The sequence below is a fragment of the Nansenia antarctica genome (assembly GCF_963989245.1).
Source record: "Nansenia antarctica genome assembly, chromosome: 20".
In the NCBI taxonomy this organism is placed as follows: Eukaryota; Metazoa; Chordata; class Actinopteri; order Argentiniformes; family Microstomatidae; genus Nansenia; species Nansenia antarctica.
In genome coordinates, this window is record NC_137693.1 from 13,132,318 (window position 1) to 13,147,514 (window position 15,197).

General features: G+C 43.6%; 1 protein-coding gene across 1 annotated transcript; it reads left to right on the forward strand.

The window, feature by feature from the left end:
• Positions 1 to 520: 520 nt before the first annotated feature.
• On the forward strand, positions 521 to 12,081 carry wnt11 (wingless-type MMTV integration site family, member 11; the record flags this gene model as incomplete). The annotated part of the gene is made up of 5 exons (XM_080549389.1): positions 521 to 603; positions 2,201 to 2,445; positions 3,836 to 4,113; positions 4,299 to 4,591; positions 11,907 to 12,081. 5 exons carry the CDS (start codon positions 521 to 523, stop codon positions 12,079 to 12,081), a joined length of 1,074 nt encoding a protein of 357 aa, XP_080405515.1.
• Between the last annotated feature and the right edge of the window lie 3,116 nt (positions 12,082 to 15,197).

Sequence of the window (15,197 nt, forward strand, 5' to 3'; positions counted from 1 at the left end):
TTAATAGCACATTGACAACTTTTCTATGAAAACAACGTTTTTTCTTCTAAATAATATATCATCTAAATGCTATAAAGTATACCTCAGCGAAGGTCACACAACTCTTGTAATGTAAAAAGAATTGTACACTCAAAAGAATGACATCTGTCAGTTAACCTATGTTTCCTACATATCGGCATTGGAACAAGAGCAAGGTTTATGTGACTTTTTCCACCTAGTGCGCCTCCTGGCAAACAGATTTTTGCGAAGCGCAGAAGTCCCATAACATGTATTTCTTGAAATACGAAAACATTTCTATTAGGGTTCCACATGTGAAAATGTGTCAAAGAGCATGCTGGCATAACATCTTTTTTATTGATGAATATCTGCTGTGCTGTGTGGATTTAATGGTACATTTTTGTATTCCTTCTAACAGGGGGATAGAAAGGAGACAATGACAGTTGACTTTTGATCGCACCTCAGAGCCAATAAGCCAACAGCCACCTGTGTTGCAGTCCTGTCCAATTGGAATAATATCATCATGAAGAGAACCTCTCACAACCTCCCACTCTGTCTGCTCACGGTTCTTCTGCTGTCTCAGATCTGTTCCGGCATCAAATGGCTGTAAGAACAAGTTACTCTCTTCTCTTTCAAAATGATTTTGCTTACTTAATTCTTCGTCAATGCGTTATAAATGTGTGGAAATGGATGTATGTACAGTAAATCCATATTTGATAGAATAGAAGCAGGACCTTTATGATAATTTTCATGTTCTTCTTCATTAGATTGAAACATTGTTATATAAGGATGAGAGTGTTATTTTAGTCCACATTCTTAAACTGAGTAAGACTCCTCCTCAATGACTGATGTTAATGACAATATTAGAAATCGATTTCTTCGATTAATGCTATATTCTATTCTATTAATTAATATTATTCTATTAATATTCTATGTATTTGCATATATATATATATATATATTTATATGTTACGGTACATGTGGGAATACGGTACATGTGGGAAAACTAGGGTTAGGGTTAGGTGCTACGTCGACTTGGTACATGCTGGCATGTCTAACCCTAACCGTAATCCTAACCCTAACCCTACACTACCCCTAACCCTAACCCTAACCTTAACCCTAGCACCGTAGCACCTAACCCTAACCCTAGTTTTCCCACATGTACCACATTCCCACATGTACCGTAACATATATATATATATATATATATATATATATATATAGAGAGAGAGAGAGAGAGAGAGAGAGAGAGAGAGAGAGAGAGAGAGAGAGAGACTTTTTTGGTATTGCATATAATAAGGACATACATGGTGGGCCTGCACATGATTTTGAAATGATATTAGTTTCTGTAGCATCTAAAACCTATAAGAGGGAGTTGTAACATTCTCTGTAACACTTCAGCAAATGTAGCTGAGAGAGATGAGATTGCATGTGCTAAGAAAGGGCTCTCCCAGGCTTGATAATGCATGGCCCACGATGTGAAACAGATGGGGCCATAAACACCTGTGAGCACTGGGTTACCACGAGCACAAGGGAGTCACAGCTTATCATTGGGCATGGATTGCTCCTAATCTGAAACAGGCCAAGATGCACGGGGAGCTGACTGGTTCTCACAAACTCTCCGAGAGCACAACCAAACATAGAAAACACAGATCACGGCTGACCAGTAATCTTCATTTAGTGTGAACCTTTTATTTTCAAATAAAGAGATGTTTCATCTCAAAGTAACAGTCACAGTGGAATTACCATTTTAACAATGAAAATGTTAAATGATGATGGATAGATGCAGTGGTTTGTCAGTCAGATCTGGGTCAGGGTGCAGGCTTCTCGCTGATGAATAAATCCCTGGGCATGTGCTGGAACCTCCACAGCATCGTGTCAAAAGAACAGTTGTATTCCAAGCTGTGGTCTGTTGTGTTTTACCTCAATTTCCATCGGTATTCTCTCTTTGGTATTTTCCGATCTTCCAAATGCAACTTAATGTCAAACAACTCATAGTCTGAGTGAGTGATTTCCTCAAAACATTTTTGTTCAAGAGAATATGTCAGGTACAATAAATCAGTATGCAGCCTAGTGACGTGATCAAGTTAGAAGTGGAAAATTACATTTTGTATAAAAGCAAGTCATATTTCATGCCATTATCATTACCTTAAGCCATTCATCATCAGCAGGATGTGTAAATATGTCTGTGTGTCTGTTACAGGGCCCTATCACACTCACCAACGTCCTTACATATCAACCAAACGCAGCACTGCAAGCTGCTCCCGGGTCTGGTGTCTTCCCAAGCCCAGCTGTGCCGGAGCAACCTGGAACTCATGCAGACCATCATTCAGGCTGCTCGTGAGGTCAAGAAGACCTGCCAGAAGACCTTCGCTGACATGCGTTGGAACTGTTCGTCTGTTGAGATCCCCAGCGATGCCACAAGGTATCGGCCGGACCTTGACAGAGGTACTAGTCAAAACACAATGATGTATAACATGGCTAAAGCTAGCAATAACCAACTCTAACCAAACCAACAGCACAGTAGGAACTATGTTTGTATCCATGGGTAGAATTTGAAGTGTTTTTTATTTATTTATTTCTTTACAAGAGATAGAGAGAGTGGAAGGGTTAGGGCCTAATAGTCACCCTAGGTGCTCTTTCTGCTCAGGACCAGACAGGCAGAATATGCCAACCAAAGGCCACCATTCTTCTTTGTGTCCCCTTCAAAGAAGAAACTTGTCCTCTATCCCTCCTAGCCACCCACCTCATAAATATCTGTTCTAAAATGTCCTTCTCTTTAAGTTTGTATTTGATGTGGTGATCTTCATAGCAGACTGTTTTCTGTTGACACAATAGACTCCATTCATGTGTTGAAAAAGCCAATGGTAGTCATTGTACAGTACATTGCAGCATCCTATCCTCCCCTGTTTTAAATCCCTTTCATGCTATAGATTACCTGCCAGCATCTGTTCTTTGTATTTCCAAAGCCAACCATCATATCGTACACCTACAGAATGAATAGAGAAACATATGATATTGCTCCTAATTAATAATGCTCCCATGCCATAGTAATATCTATGTACTACAATGTTTGATTAATTACGGTCTTATGGCTATATGCTCCCTTCTTGCGGTCATTTGACAGCATGTCTTTCTGTGTTCTGGACTTTTACTTTGATGGGTTGATTTCCATTGCCAAAAGAGCTCTACTGAGCCAGAGAGACCCAATGCCAGGGCTTTCATTGAATTTGGGTGAAGATGTAAAACTCCTCACAGCAAAAACTTGGCTCCCAATGAAACATTTAGAGAGGTAGCGTAATGCACCCCTGGAACAAGTAGAGCCCACCTGCCAAGAGTTAGAGCAGTCTCTGGAAGGCACTGGCAGCTGATGGTCTTCTCCATACAGGGATGTACAGTGTTTGATGTAACTTGGCCGGTCATGGTATACATTTATCAGTATTTGTACCCCCATCATCCAGATGTGACGTATGTAGCCTTCATCACCAATTACATCCATATGTCTATCTTTATCTCCATCTAGTTTGTAACATGTTGTCCCTGTGTGTCTCTTTGTAATGTACATGCTGTTATTGTACTACCTAGTTGCCAGGTCACCCTAGCAGAAGAGACCACAAAGGTCTTACCTAACTTACTTACTAAAGGTTAAATATATATAGATATTATCTGCACTGTATACTATCTGTACTCTTACACATGTTTAATTTAGAAGAATAGTTTATTATAATTAAAAATGAAATGAATAAAGTTTAGATGAATACATAGACAGCGGAGTGTCTATGTGACAGTGGTGCCCTCACTAACAGGGCTGTTCTGGTTCCTCTCCTATCACCACCAGGCACGAGGGAGTCAGCGTTTCTGTATGCCCTGTCTGCGGCGGCTATCAGTCACACCATCGCACGGGCGTGCACATCGGGGGACCTACGTCTATGCTCGTGCGGGCCCATTCCCGGGGAGATCCCTGAGCCAGGGTACCGCTGGGGCGGCTGTGCAGACAACCTGCACTACGGCCTGGTCATGGGCTCCAAGTTCTCAGATGCCCCCATGAAGATGAAGAAGGCAGGCTCCCATGCCAACAAGCTAATGCACCTGCACAACAGTGAAGTGGGGAGACAGGTAGGTTATACACACTCATCCTCATGCTGATTAGCCCCAGCTCTGGGTCTGTGGGTTGATACATGTTCAGGACCTATTTAGTCAATCCATCTACAGTAAATTAGACATATTTTGTGTCAAGGCTTTAGCTAATAATCATGCCTCCATGTACAGTATCTGACCTCCATGTGCACCCCATCACATAGGCCCTGAGAGACGCGCTGGTGATGAAGTGTAAGTGCCACGGTGTGTCAGGCTCCTGCTCCATACGGACCTGCTGGAGAGGCCTGCAGGACCTAAAGGACATCGCCATGGACCTGAAGACCAAATACCTGTCGGCCACCAAGGTGGTGCACCGGCCTATGGGCACGCGCAAGCAGCTGGTCCCCAAGGACATCGACATCAGGCCTGTCAGGGAGAACGAGCTGGTCTACCTGCAGAGCTCACCTGACTTCTGCACCAAGAACGACAAGCTGGGCTCCGTGGGCACTCAGGACAGGTGAGACGACGAGTCCATTTTGTTTTGTTTTTTATATCTTTAGGCCATACTGTAATTTAACTTCATTGTCAATCTCACCAAGTATATTGCCTTGAGGCAATGGAAAAACATCTTTTACTTTATTGTGTAATATCCTCAATGATATTATTCATGTAAGTTTTGCTTTTAAAATGGTCAAATAAACTTGAAAAAAAACTTTGGGGGAGAAACTCAGGGGTTGTACTGCTATCTGGGTGTGCTCTCTTTTCATAAGAAAATGTCTCATAGATGGCACAGTGTGGGACTAGCTATCCCTCTGGGATAGCATACAATTATTATTTTCACTTTTTTAAAGTTATAGTATCATGACCTTGTTGTTGCTGGTTCCCAACTGACATTGAGGAAATGACCAGTACTGTTTGTTTTCTCAACCGGGCACCTCCAGGATGTTGGTTTAGTGAACTGCTGTCCTCCCTGGTGGCACCATTTTGTTTTGAGAATGCCTGATAATTCGAGTGGTCCCCGAGATTGGCCTGTCTGTGGCCTGTCTGAGCACGTGTCACTGACATGGCCATTGGAACTGGGGCTCTTGTGCTGCTATCACACTGGCTAATGAGTAATGTGGTTATTCATAGGCATGAGTGCACTCAGCTGATATCGATTTGAGAGCATGACTCAAAGGGGAAACGGGTAATGGTCTCCAAAGATAAAAAAGACTCCACTCATTTGAAGTGTTGTATTAGGAAGTCTATGTTGCACGTTATTGGTTTGAGCACTGTGAGAATCTAGTGAGCAGTGAGGGGGTTATTTGTTTGAGGTAAGTGCCAGATATTGGGAGAGGTCTAGTCAGCCAAATCCTACAAACATGCTACAAATATGTGTTAATATCTTGACAGCCTAGTGGATTTTCAGCTTTTGCCCAAAAGTCCAGGGAGGAAGCAATTTAGTACCATAGCTGAATTTCTGCTTTTTGGTTCTGGACTGCAGAGAGCATACGCCAAATTTCCATTCAGAATATGGTGTTGGACCTTTGCAGTACTTGGAGCTGAATAAATTAGTACTATCGTATAATATCTAAATCTCATGAATGATCTTAGTGACCATGTCAGATAAAAGGTACATATCCTGTATACAGCTTCTGTGCTTTCAAGAATAACAGAATGGGGAGTGATGGGGAATGAGACTAAGAGAAAGACATGAATGAAAACAGAACATGGCTAGAGGGGTAGAAATGTACCATCTTAAAGACACTTTTTCTGACTTTACATCTATAGCTTCTTTCCCATGCCTCCGGAAGAGAAGAGTGTATTGTGTAGAATTATTATAGTGGGAATCATTTACCCCTTTACTGGGACTGGAGGCAGCCAGTCCAAATGTCAAGAATCATGTGCCTAGCACTCAGCCCTTCGCGACTTACAGTAACAGATAACCTGAAGACATGCTCCATGTCAGGTGCACTCACTGTGCAACATGCATCCTCTGTCCCAAACCTGATAAGAGCCGACCACACATCGTCTAGCATATATATTTAGTGCTTTACGCTAAGTCACAAGGCACCCCAGCCTCCTGCAATCATTGGTGGCCGTCGACGAGGGGATGTGTGATGGTGATGTGCCGCGTGTGTTTCCATGAGGGTCCCAGGGATCTATGTTTAACTGCCCCAACCCACACCTCCCTGTCACATGGCCACAGCATCCTCCTCACTCCCACAATCCACTCTGACTAGTGCACTCCGGGACAGAGCTCTGTTCGATGGTGCCCACTTCAGGATGGTGTTATCCAACTTTAACCTTGAAGTGACTTCTAATCTTACTACTCTTCGGGCATGGATAGCGTTGACCCCAATGATGATACTTAGCGTGGAGTAGCAGACATGTACTTCTCAACTTGGAAATGTTGAATGCTTTAGCTGTACAAAGCTATCCTTTATCTTTACAGTGATGTAAACCTAAACTGTACACTTTGTAGTAACCTTGTGGGTAAGAGTGTGTTCTTTCATAACAAGAATTAGAGTTAAATCTCAAAAACATCCCCAAACCACGATCTGTATCTTAAAGGAAACAAGTGTTGTGGGCTGGAGAAGGAAGGCACCATTGAAGTTGAATGATGTGTAAAAGCAACTATGTACTAGACAAACCTGTACATACTTTCATTGTAATCGAATCAAACTACGTAGTTTTGCAATAATATGCAATGAGTCGTTGTCATATATACTTTCTGGATTCCATTAGGATACCAGCAGCTTTCTGTTCACAGCTAGTAATCACTCCTAGTCCCTCCTAATCACTACTAGTAATCACTCCTAGTCCCTCCTAATCACTACTAGTAATCACTCCTAGTCCCTCCTAATCACTACTAGTCCCTCCGAATCACTACTAGTCCCTCCGAATCACTACTAGTCCCTCCTAATCACTCCTAGTAATCACTCCTAGTCCCTCCTAATCACTACTAGTAATCACTCCTAGTCCCTCCTAATCACTACTAGTCCCTCCTAATCACTCCTAGTCCCTCCGAATCACTACTAGTCCTTCCTAATCACTCCTAGTAATCACTCCTAGTCCCTCCTAATCACTCCTAGTCCCTCCTAATCACTACTAGTAATCACTCCTAGTAATCACTCCTAGTCCCTCCTAATCACTACTAGTAATCACTCCTAGTAATCACTCCTAGTAATCACTCCTAGTCCCTCCTAATCACTCCTAGTAATCACTACTAGTCCCTCCTAATCACTCCTAGTAATCACTACTAGTCCCTCCTAATCACTCCTAGTCCCTCCTAATCACTACTAGTCCCTCCTAATCACTCCTAGTCCCTCCTAATCACTCCTAGTCCCTCCGAATCACTACTAGTAATCACTCCTAGTCCCTCCTAATCACTCCTAGTCCCTCCTAATCACTCCTAGTCCCTCCTAATCACTCCTAGTCCCTCCTAATCACTCCTAGTCCCTCCTAATCACTCCTAGTAATCACTACTAGTCCCTCCTAATCACTCCTAGTCCCTCCTAATCACTCCTAGTCCCTCCTAATCACTACTAGTAATCACTCCTAGTCCCTCCTAATCACTACTAGTAATCACTCCTAGTCCCTCCTAATCACTCCTAGTCACTCCGTGGTGGAGGGCCCGTTCAGCCAGGGGAGAGCTTGGCTGGTGAAACCAAAACAACAGAAAAGAGGCCGTGTGTGAGCCTACTAATGGCACTTTTCCATTACAGGGCCAGGCCGGGCCAGCCCGGGCTGGCCTGCTTCTTTTCCGCTTTTCCATATGTCGGCCCGGGTCCCGTCAGGTCGGGTCGGGTCGCTTCTTTAGCTCCCCTTCGATACCAGGGTCTAAATCTTTAGATCCGGATCTTTTTGCCAGGCTGCGTGTGACGTGTGGCGCTGCACACCGTTGATTGGTCAATGGAAATCGTCATCCCATGTTCATAGATTTCTTCACTAACCGCCATCTTGAAATACCACATTCGCTCTTGGAAAATGTCACTACAGTTTCTGTAATAGCTTATTAATAAAGATTCGAAAAATTATGCTGACCATCGTATTATCTTAGTTTAATGTCATTTCAATGAATCATAGAACTTTTATTTACAACAGGCATAACACAAAAATCGCTATTATGCACCGTCTTTGCCCGTGAATAACACCGGCTGTGGAGGTGGTACAAACACAATACTCCTTTGCTAACTTCACCATCGGTCTACGGTAATTTTGAGCCCTTAACCACCGCGCTGACACCCCGAGAAGTTATGCTTTTAACTGTAAACTCGATGAACCGGGAGTTCACCCGCTGCTGCTCGCAGCACCGCTTGCTGCTGTTTGAAAGTTGACAGCGGGGGCAGAGAAACGTTTTAACAGGGAATTCGCTCCGCGCTGTCGACGGTGATAGGAGTGTAGGATCTACACCAGGGGTGCTCATTACGTCGATCGCGATCGACCGGTCGATCGCGAAGGTAGTGTGGGTAGATCACACGGCATTGAAAAAAAAAAAAAAAAAAAGTTACAAAAAAATAAATAAAAAAAGTTACAAAAAAAAACATTTAAATATTTTTTTTTGAAAAGTAGCCGGGGACGCCTCCTGTCTGGACCACACAGGAGAGGGCATCACTCAGCCCCGCGCCGCCTCACAACACACACACACACACACACACACACACACACACACACACACACACACAGACAAGCACACACACACACACAGACAGACACAAGCACACACACATGCACACACAGACAGACAGACAGACAGACAGACAGACACACACACACACACACAGACAGACAGACAGACAGACAGACACAGACAGACAGACAGACAGACACACACACACACACACTCCGCCGCCCGGAGACGTCGATGGCACCTGGCTTGGCACTGGCCAGTCTGGTGTAAACCACTCAGAGCTCCTGAGTTAATGTTAATGTTAATGGACTACCAGTGTGAATATTTGTTTATATAGTTTAATACATCTCTTCTTTGATTTTGAAACAGTGTAGCGTGGCCTTAATTTGTTATTATTACAGTACATTTTTGTGTTCGCAGCAATGGCAATATGTTTTATTTGGTTGGTAGATCTTGTTGAGCTGGTAATTTGAAAAGTAGCTCACAAGCCTAAAAAGTGTGAGCACCCCTGATCTACACCATTCAAATGGTTTTGGATTCCCTGTCCTCTCCCCTATCCGGACACGTTTGAATTATTATCCTAACCCACGGTAAACCGAAGTTATTAACCCGCAAAGGGCACTGTGTTTGTCCGTGAATAACACGGCACACAATGATACTACAGTTCATAAAGCACCGCATGATACTCGCGAGTTCATCTCGCTTTTCCCCCCGTTGATGTATTAAACAATCTAAGCAATCTAATCAGAGCAGTTGTTATTATGTCATATTATTGATGGATGTGCCATTTTTGATGGACAGCAGTGAGCGGATGACTGGATGTCAACTTCAACTTCAATGGAATCCCAAGCTGTGCCGTCCAGCCATTTTCGCCGTTCACTCATGAGTCAAATGCCGGTAGATTCGCGTCTTGTCGGCGTTTCCCTGGTTGCGAGATCTAAACTACTAGAACTGAAATCGGCAGGTAACAGGCACGTAACATCCATATGCTGTATATATACATACATATATTTGACTACCAGCAAAACACCGGAGCACTCTATAAACGCAGAGATTGGAGCCCCGCGTCAGTCAGCCTTTTCGTAGAAATACATCGCTTCCCAATCCCATATGCTCAACATAACAATGATGCTACAGTTCATAAAGCAGACAAGTGAAGGCAGTGGTTTTAAGGGTTCAAAAAACATGACTTTATTATGTGTAGAACAAAATCCAATAGAAATGATTCAAACATGCAGACAATCAGGCAGTAGCCGTCTCATATGCTGAACATAACAATGATGCTACAGTGAGGTAAAGTAGTAGCCATCTCCTTACGATAGCCCACATAAGTTTCTTTCTCTTTTCAGCATTCCTCTTTCGAGTATCCTTCCTTCTGTCTTCGCTCTTCTGTCTTCTCTCTTTTCTCTCCAAAAAACCATTGTTAATAATATACCACATGCCGAGGGACAGGCATAGGATAGCTGCAAGTTCCTCCATGTTGCTGTTGTTGTGGCTGTGTTGTGTCTCGTGAAAATATACGTCACCACCATGGCGCGCTGTTATGACGTGTAACTCCGCCTACTATCTCCTACTCCTCCTACTCGATCCTGGTCTCTCGTGTATAGTGGAAAAGCGCCAGTACCCAGAACTGTTCAAAAGCGGGCCGAAGCGAACTGAGCCGAGCCGTGCCAGGCCGGTCAATGGAAAAGCACCATAAGAGGCCGTGTGTGAGCCTACTAAGAGGAAATAGTTCCAGTTCTGAGCAGATGGATTATAGAGACTGTCATTGTTTTATTTTCAATAGAATGCACATTTTAAAAATCAGTTCAAGCGTAGCTTGCAAACAAACTTTGTTGGAAGTTTCTATGAGGAGATTTTGTCATGTCATTTAAACAATGCTTAGGGACATTGGAATCCTGGCGATTGAAGATGGCACTGCTAACTGTTAGCCTGTGCTGTGGTAGCAAAGTAGACAAAGGAGAACCAGAGAATCTTTCACTACTGGCCTATGAGGACAACTCAGGGTAAGATGATATTTGACCTAAACATGAAATTAGGCTGAACCACCCCTTTAATGGTTCTTGTCTGAGAGGCAGCTGTGGGAGATGCAGAGTTGACAAATGTTTCTGTCTTGTGCTTTTCATCCATTTATGGCACCATGATATAGGGCAGATTTTCCTGACAAAACTTATCTGGTCCAGAGCTTTGGTTAATTACCCCAGTCCCAAAGGCCAATGTTGTAGTGAGTCTGTCCTACTTTCCCAATGACAATCCTCCACCCGCCTTCCTCCCCCCTTCCTCCCCCTTCCTCCTCCACTACAGCAGCCATCCTCCCAGTGTGTCTCTCACCACATTTACCATTAACACCCCACCATTATTAAACAATGCAATTATGTCGAAAGGGCTAAATAGAGAGAGAGAGAGAGAGAGAGAGAGAGAGAGAGAGAGAGAGAGAGAGAGAGAGAGAGAGAGAGAGAGAGGGGGGAGGGGGAGCGGGGGGGGGGGGTTGACTCCCTTGTGTATTCACCATGATTTATGATAGGGCTATTTTCTGCTCACTTAAGATGCCCCGGGCCTCAGAAATGAAAGGGTCCCAAGCATCCGTTGGTTGCCCTAAAGGAAAATGTTGGGGTGAATGCACAAAGCTTTGGTCAAGTAGGGACCATTGTGGTTCTGCCTTGAGTTGTGCATACTGGACCACCATTGTTCATTATAGAGAGAAACTCATTTCAACTAAATTGTTGATTGGTGGTGGTGGAAACGGTTTTGGGAACCTGTGTGTTTGCCTTGAGTAAATATGGTGAGGGCCTTGCTAGCCTCCCGTTGACTTGTATTGCAACTTTATTTGTGTCACGCTTGTGGGGTGGGGAGTAGAATGAGTGTCATTTGGGTATGCAACATATTGTAGTGACCACTCGCTAGCGAGTCAGGACATTCATAATTCACGGCGTTCCAGCCATGTTTAAACACAGATGTTATGTTTGTTGGGACTACATCACCACCCATACTTCTTAGCGGGTGATGACGTGATATAAGTGGGACGAAGGAGAGTGAATGTTGTTGTTGTCAGAACGTATGCAGAGTGTGAGAATAAAGCGAATGGTTTTTTTCTACCGGCAAAACGACTATATTTGTCCTGTTATTGCCGTCACTCCCACATTGGTGACCCTGATTTTCTCTCCAACGTTTTTGGAGATTATTGAACAAAGTTCCAACCTTCTCTCTCTCTGTGTTCCAGGCAGTGCAACAAGACGTCCGTAGGCAGCGACAGCTGCGACCTGATGTGCTGTGGCCGGGGCTACAACCCCTACACAGAGAAGCTGGTGGAGCGCTGCCACTGCAAGTACCACTGGTGCTGCTACGTCACGTGTAAGAAGTGTGAGAGGATCGTGGAGAGATACGTCTGCAAATGAGTCTCCACCAGTTCCCCCCTCTTCATATACCCACCCAGCCAACATCTACTGGGGGCCACAGATAACCAAAGCACTACGTTACCAAGAAGGCTTACTTTTGTCTTAAGCTTTTGCATGTATATTTTGACAAGATATGGTTTATTTTTGTTTTCATCAATATTTTTAATTAAACTCTGACTCGCAAGCTGGACCTTTTCCATTTTACGAGCATGGACATGAGCATGGACATGAGCATGGACATGAGCATGGACATGAGCATGGCCATGGACATGGACATGGGTGGTGTGACGATGCTTATTGGGAGGACCACCTTCCTCCAGGGCTTCTCTTTCCTTTCATAAATGTGCATACACTTGCCCTTCTCGGATATCAAAAGTCTATTTTCTTATACTTTTATTAAAAGAAATGATATTGGACTCTCCTTGCTCTTGGGGGTGTATTTCCAACCTCAGTCTGATGTTGACATTCACAGCTTCGCTTCAGAACCACAGAATTGAAAAGGTTCTGAAGGATCCATGGGCTTTCTACTCAAATGGTACTCATTTTTCAACAGAGAGACCGACAGAGAGGAAAAAGGCGCTGAACTCACAAAGGGTACTTCAAGTACTTTCGGTCATGGAACTTTTTTGTAATAAGTGTTGAACTCTGGACACGTGAGCACTGGGGCTCGATTTGGGACATGGCTGCAGCTCTGTGCATCCTTAGAAAAGGACAAAGAATGCCCAGTGTTTGAAACAGTACATTATTCCTGTAATGGCTTCCATACAGGTAGTCCAAAGCCAACACTCTCAGAGCATGTAAACTGAACTCATGGGTCTCCTATAATGCCGTATTATGAACCACTTTTGTGTGGATGTACATACTGTCTTTTTGTATGCTGAATTAAAGAAAGAAATATTTATAAACTAATTAAAGAATCTTTACCAAGCTCTTTAGATGGAAATGAGATGTTTTCCTTTCCCAAGACCACACTTCAACATCATGATGAGAAATAGTTTGTGAAGAAACTTGGCAAGGAAAATGCATAACCTCACAGACTAATTGGTTCTGGAATAGACTCTATGTCTCTCCTCTAAGCATTACTGTAATTAATTATACCTCCAAGTGTTGAGAAAATAACGATTTAACACAATTGTGACACTGATATAGATGAACACACTTGTCATTTGTTGTAGTTTGTAGTGTTCAATCTGAAAGCAAATTGTGATCAGCCTTTCAATTACAAAAACCCTGGGAAAGTGTTTGTTTGGACATTCCACATCCACACAAAGGCCATTGTTAGGGCCTTTAATCACTTCTATCATGGGTTTGACACTTAAACACTCATCTGGCTGTAGAGAGATCAGATGAGATCAGAAAAGGAGAATCTAATTTATTGTAATATTAGGGTTAGATTGTTATTTAAGGAGACAGACTCGGCACTCGGTAAAGCAGAAGTATTACTCTCTGACTAACTGTGTGTTTGGTGAAGTGGTTCTCATGATTTTCAACAGACAGAAACAGCTTTGCATTGAGGTCGAAGCTAAGAATCTTGGCCAATGCTGTGGGCCTCAACACATTTAGGTTAGAACCGACACAAGCAATCCACATGTTCAGAAACACTATTGACTGAGCCCGTGGGAGCACAGACTCTGCCAAGAGAGCAACAACAGAACCACTAAAGAACTGCTAATGTATGTTTAATGGAAGGCAATCATTGTTACATTAGCTGTTGGGAGCCTTTTATGAGTTTGGTTTGTTTGCAGCATTCAATTACTCCTAACAAATTGTTTTAGAGAGGCATGTTTAAACAGATTAGCGTCTTTCTATTTTAGCGGTTTTTAATGATGGAAAATGTACTGTAGTGCAAATTCCAGATTATATATCATTACCTTGTTATCCAGTCAGTGTTAGAGATACAGTGAATAACTATGTTCATGCTGTGATACAACATCAACCAATGAAAACACAGGCAGTATAGATGCAGCACAGACTATTGGGTGAACAATGAACACTATTTACAACCTTCCAAGGATAGTGAGGATGGACGTGGGCTGTGTTTGGACGTGGGTGTGAGGGTGGACGTGGTCTGTGTTTGGACGTGGGTGTGAGGGTGGACGTGGTCTGTGTTTGGACGTGGGTGTGAGGGTGGACGTGGTCTGTGTTTGGACGTGGGTGTGAGGATGGACGTGGGCTGTGTTTGGACGTGGGTGTGAGGGTGGACGTGGTCTGTGTTTGGACGTGGGTGTGAGGGTGGACGTGGTCTGTGTTTGGACGTGGGTGTGAGGGTGGACGTGGTCTGTGTTTGGACGTGGGTGTGAGGGGAAGTAGGGATGGGGGTGGGAAGGTCTGTAATAAAGAAAAGGGACCAGCATTCTGTGCAGGCCTATGGTTAGACACCCTGTTAGACAAGCCTAGGGTTAGACCCTGTTAGACAAGCCTATGGTTAGACACCCTGTTAGACAAGCCTAGGGTTAGACCCTGTTAGACAAGCCTATGGTTAGACACCCTGTTAGACAAGCCTATGGTTAGACACCCTGTTAGACAAGCCTAGGGTTAGACCCTGTTAGACAAGCCTATGGTTAGACACCCTGTTAGACAAGCCTAGGGTTAGACCCTGTTAGACAAGCCTAGGGTTAGACCCTGTTAGACAAGCCTAGGGTTAGACCCTGTTAGACAAGCCTAGGGTTAGACCCTGTAAGACAAGCCTAGGGTTAGACCCTGTTAGACAAGCCTAGGGTTAGACCCTGTTAGACAAGCCTAGGGTTAGACACCCTGTTAGACAAGCCTAGGGTTAGACCCTGTTAGACAAGCCTAGGGTCAGACACCCTCTTTCTGACAACTGGGGCTGTCAAAGAGCTTATGAGACCACTACATCTATGCTGTCGTAGAATATGTGTGTTTGTGTGATGGTGGATGGCTGTATGGTGACACCTGACGTTGAGGACATAGCCTAGTAAATGTCACCTTTCGCAATGACTCCACTTAACCTCCTGAACATAAAGCTAGAAAGAGCTAGAATCTCTTACAGTGACATAAACATTACACTAATGTAAAAAGACAATATTATTGATTTGACTTAATCCCCCTCTAAATGCTAATAAGTACTTTTTTCAGTTTTATATGACTTGAGAGCA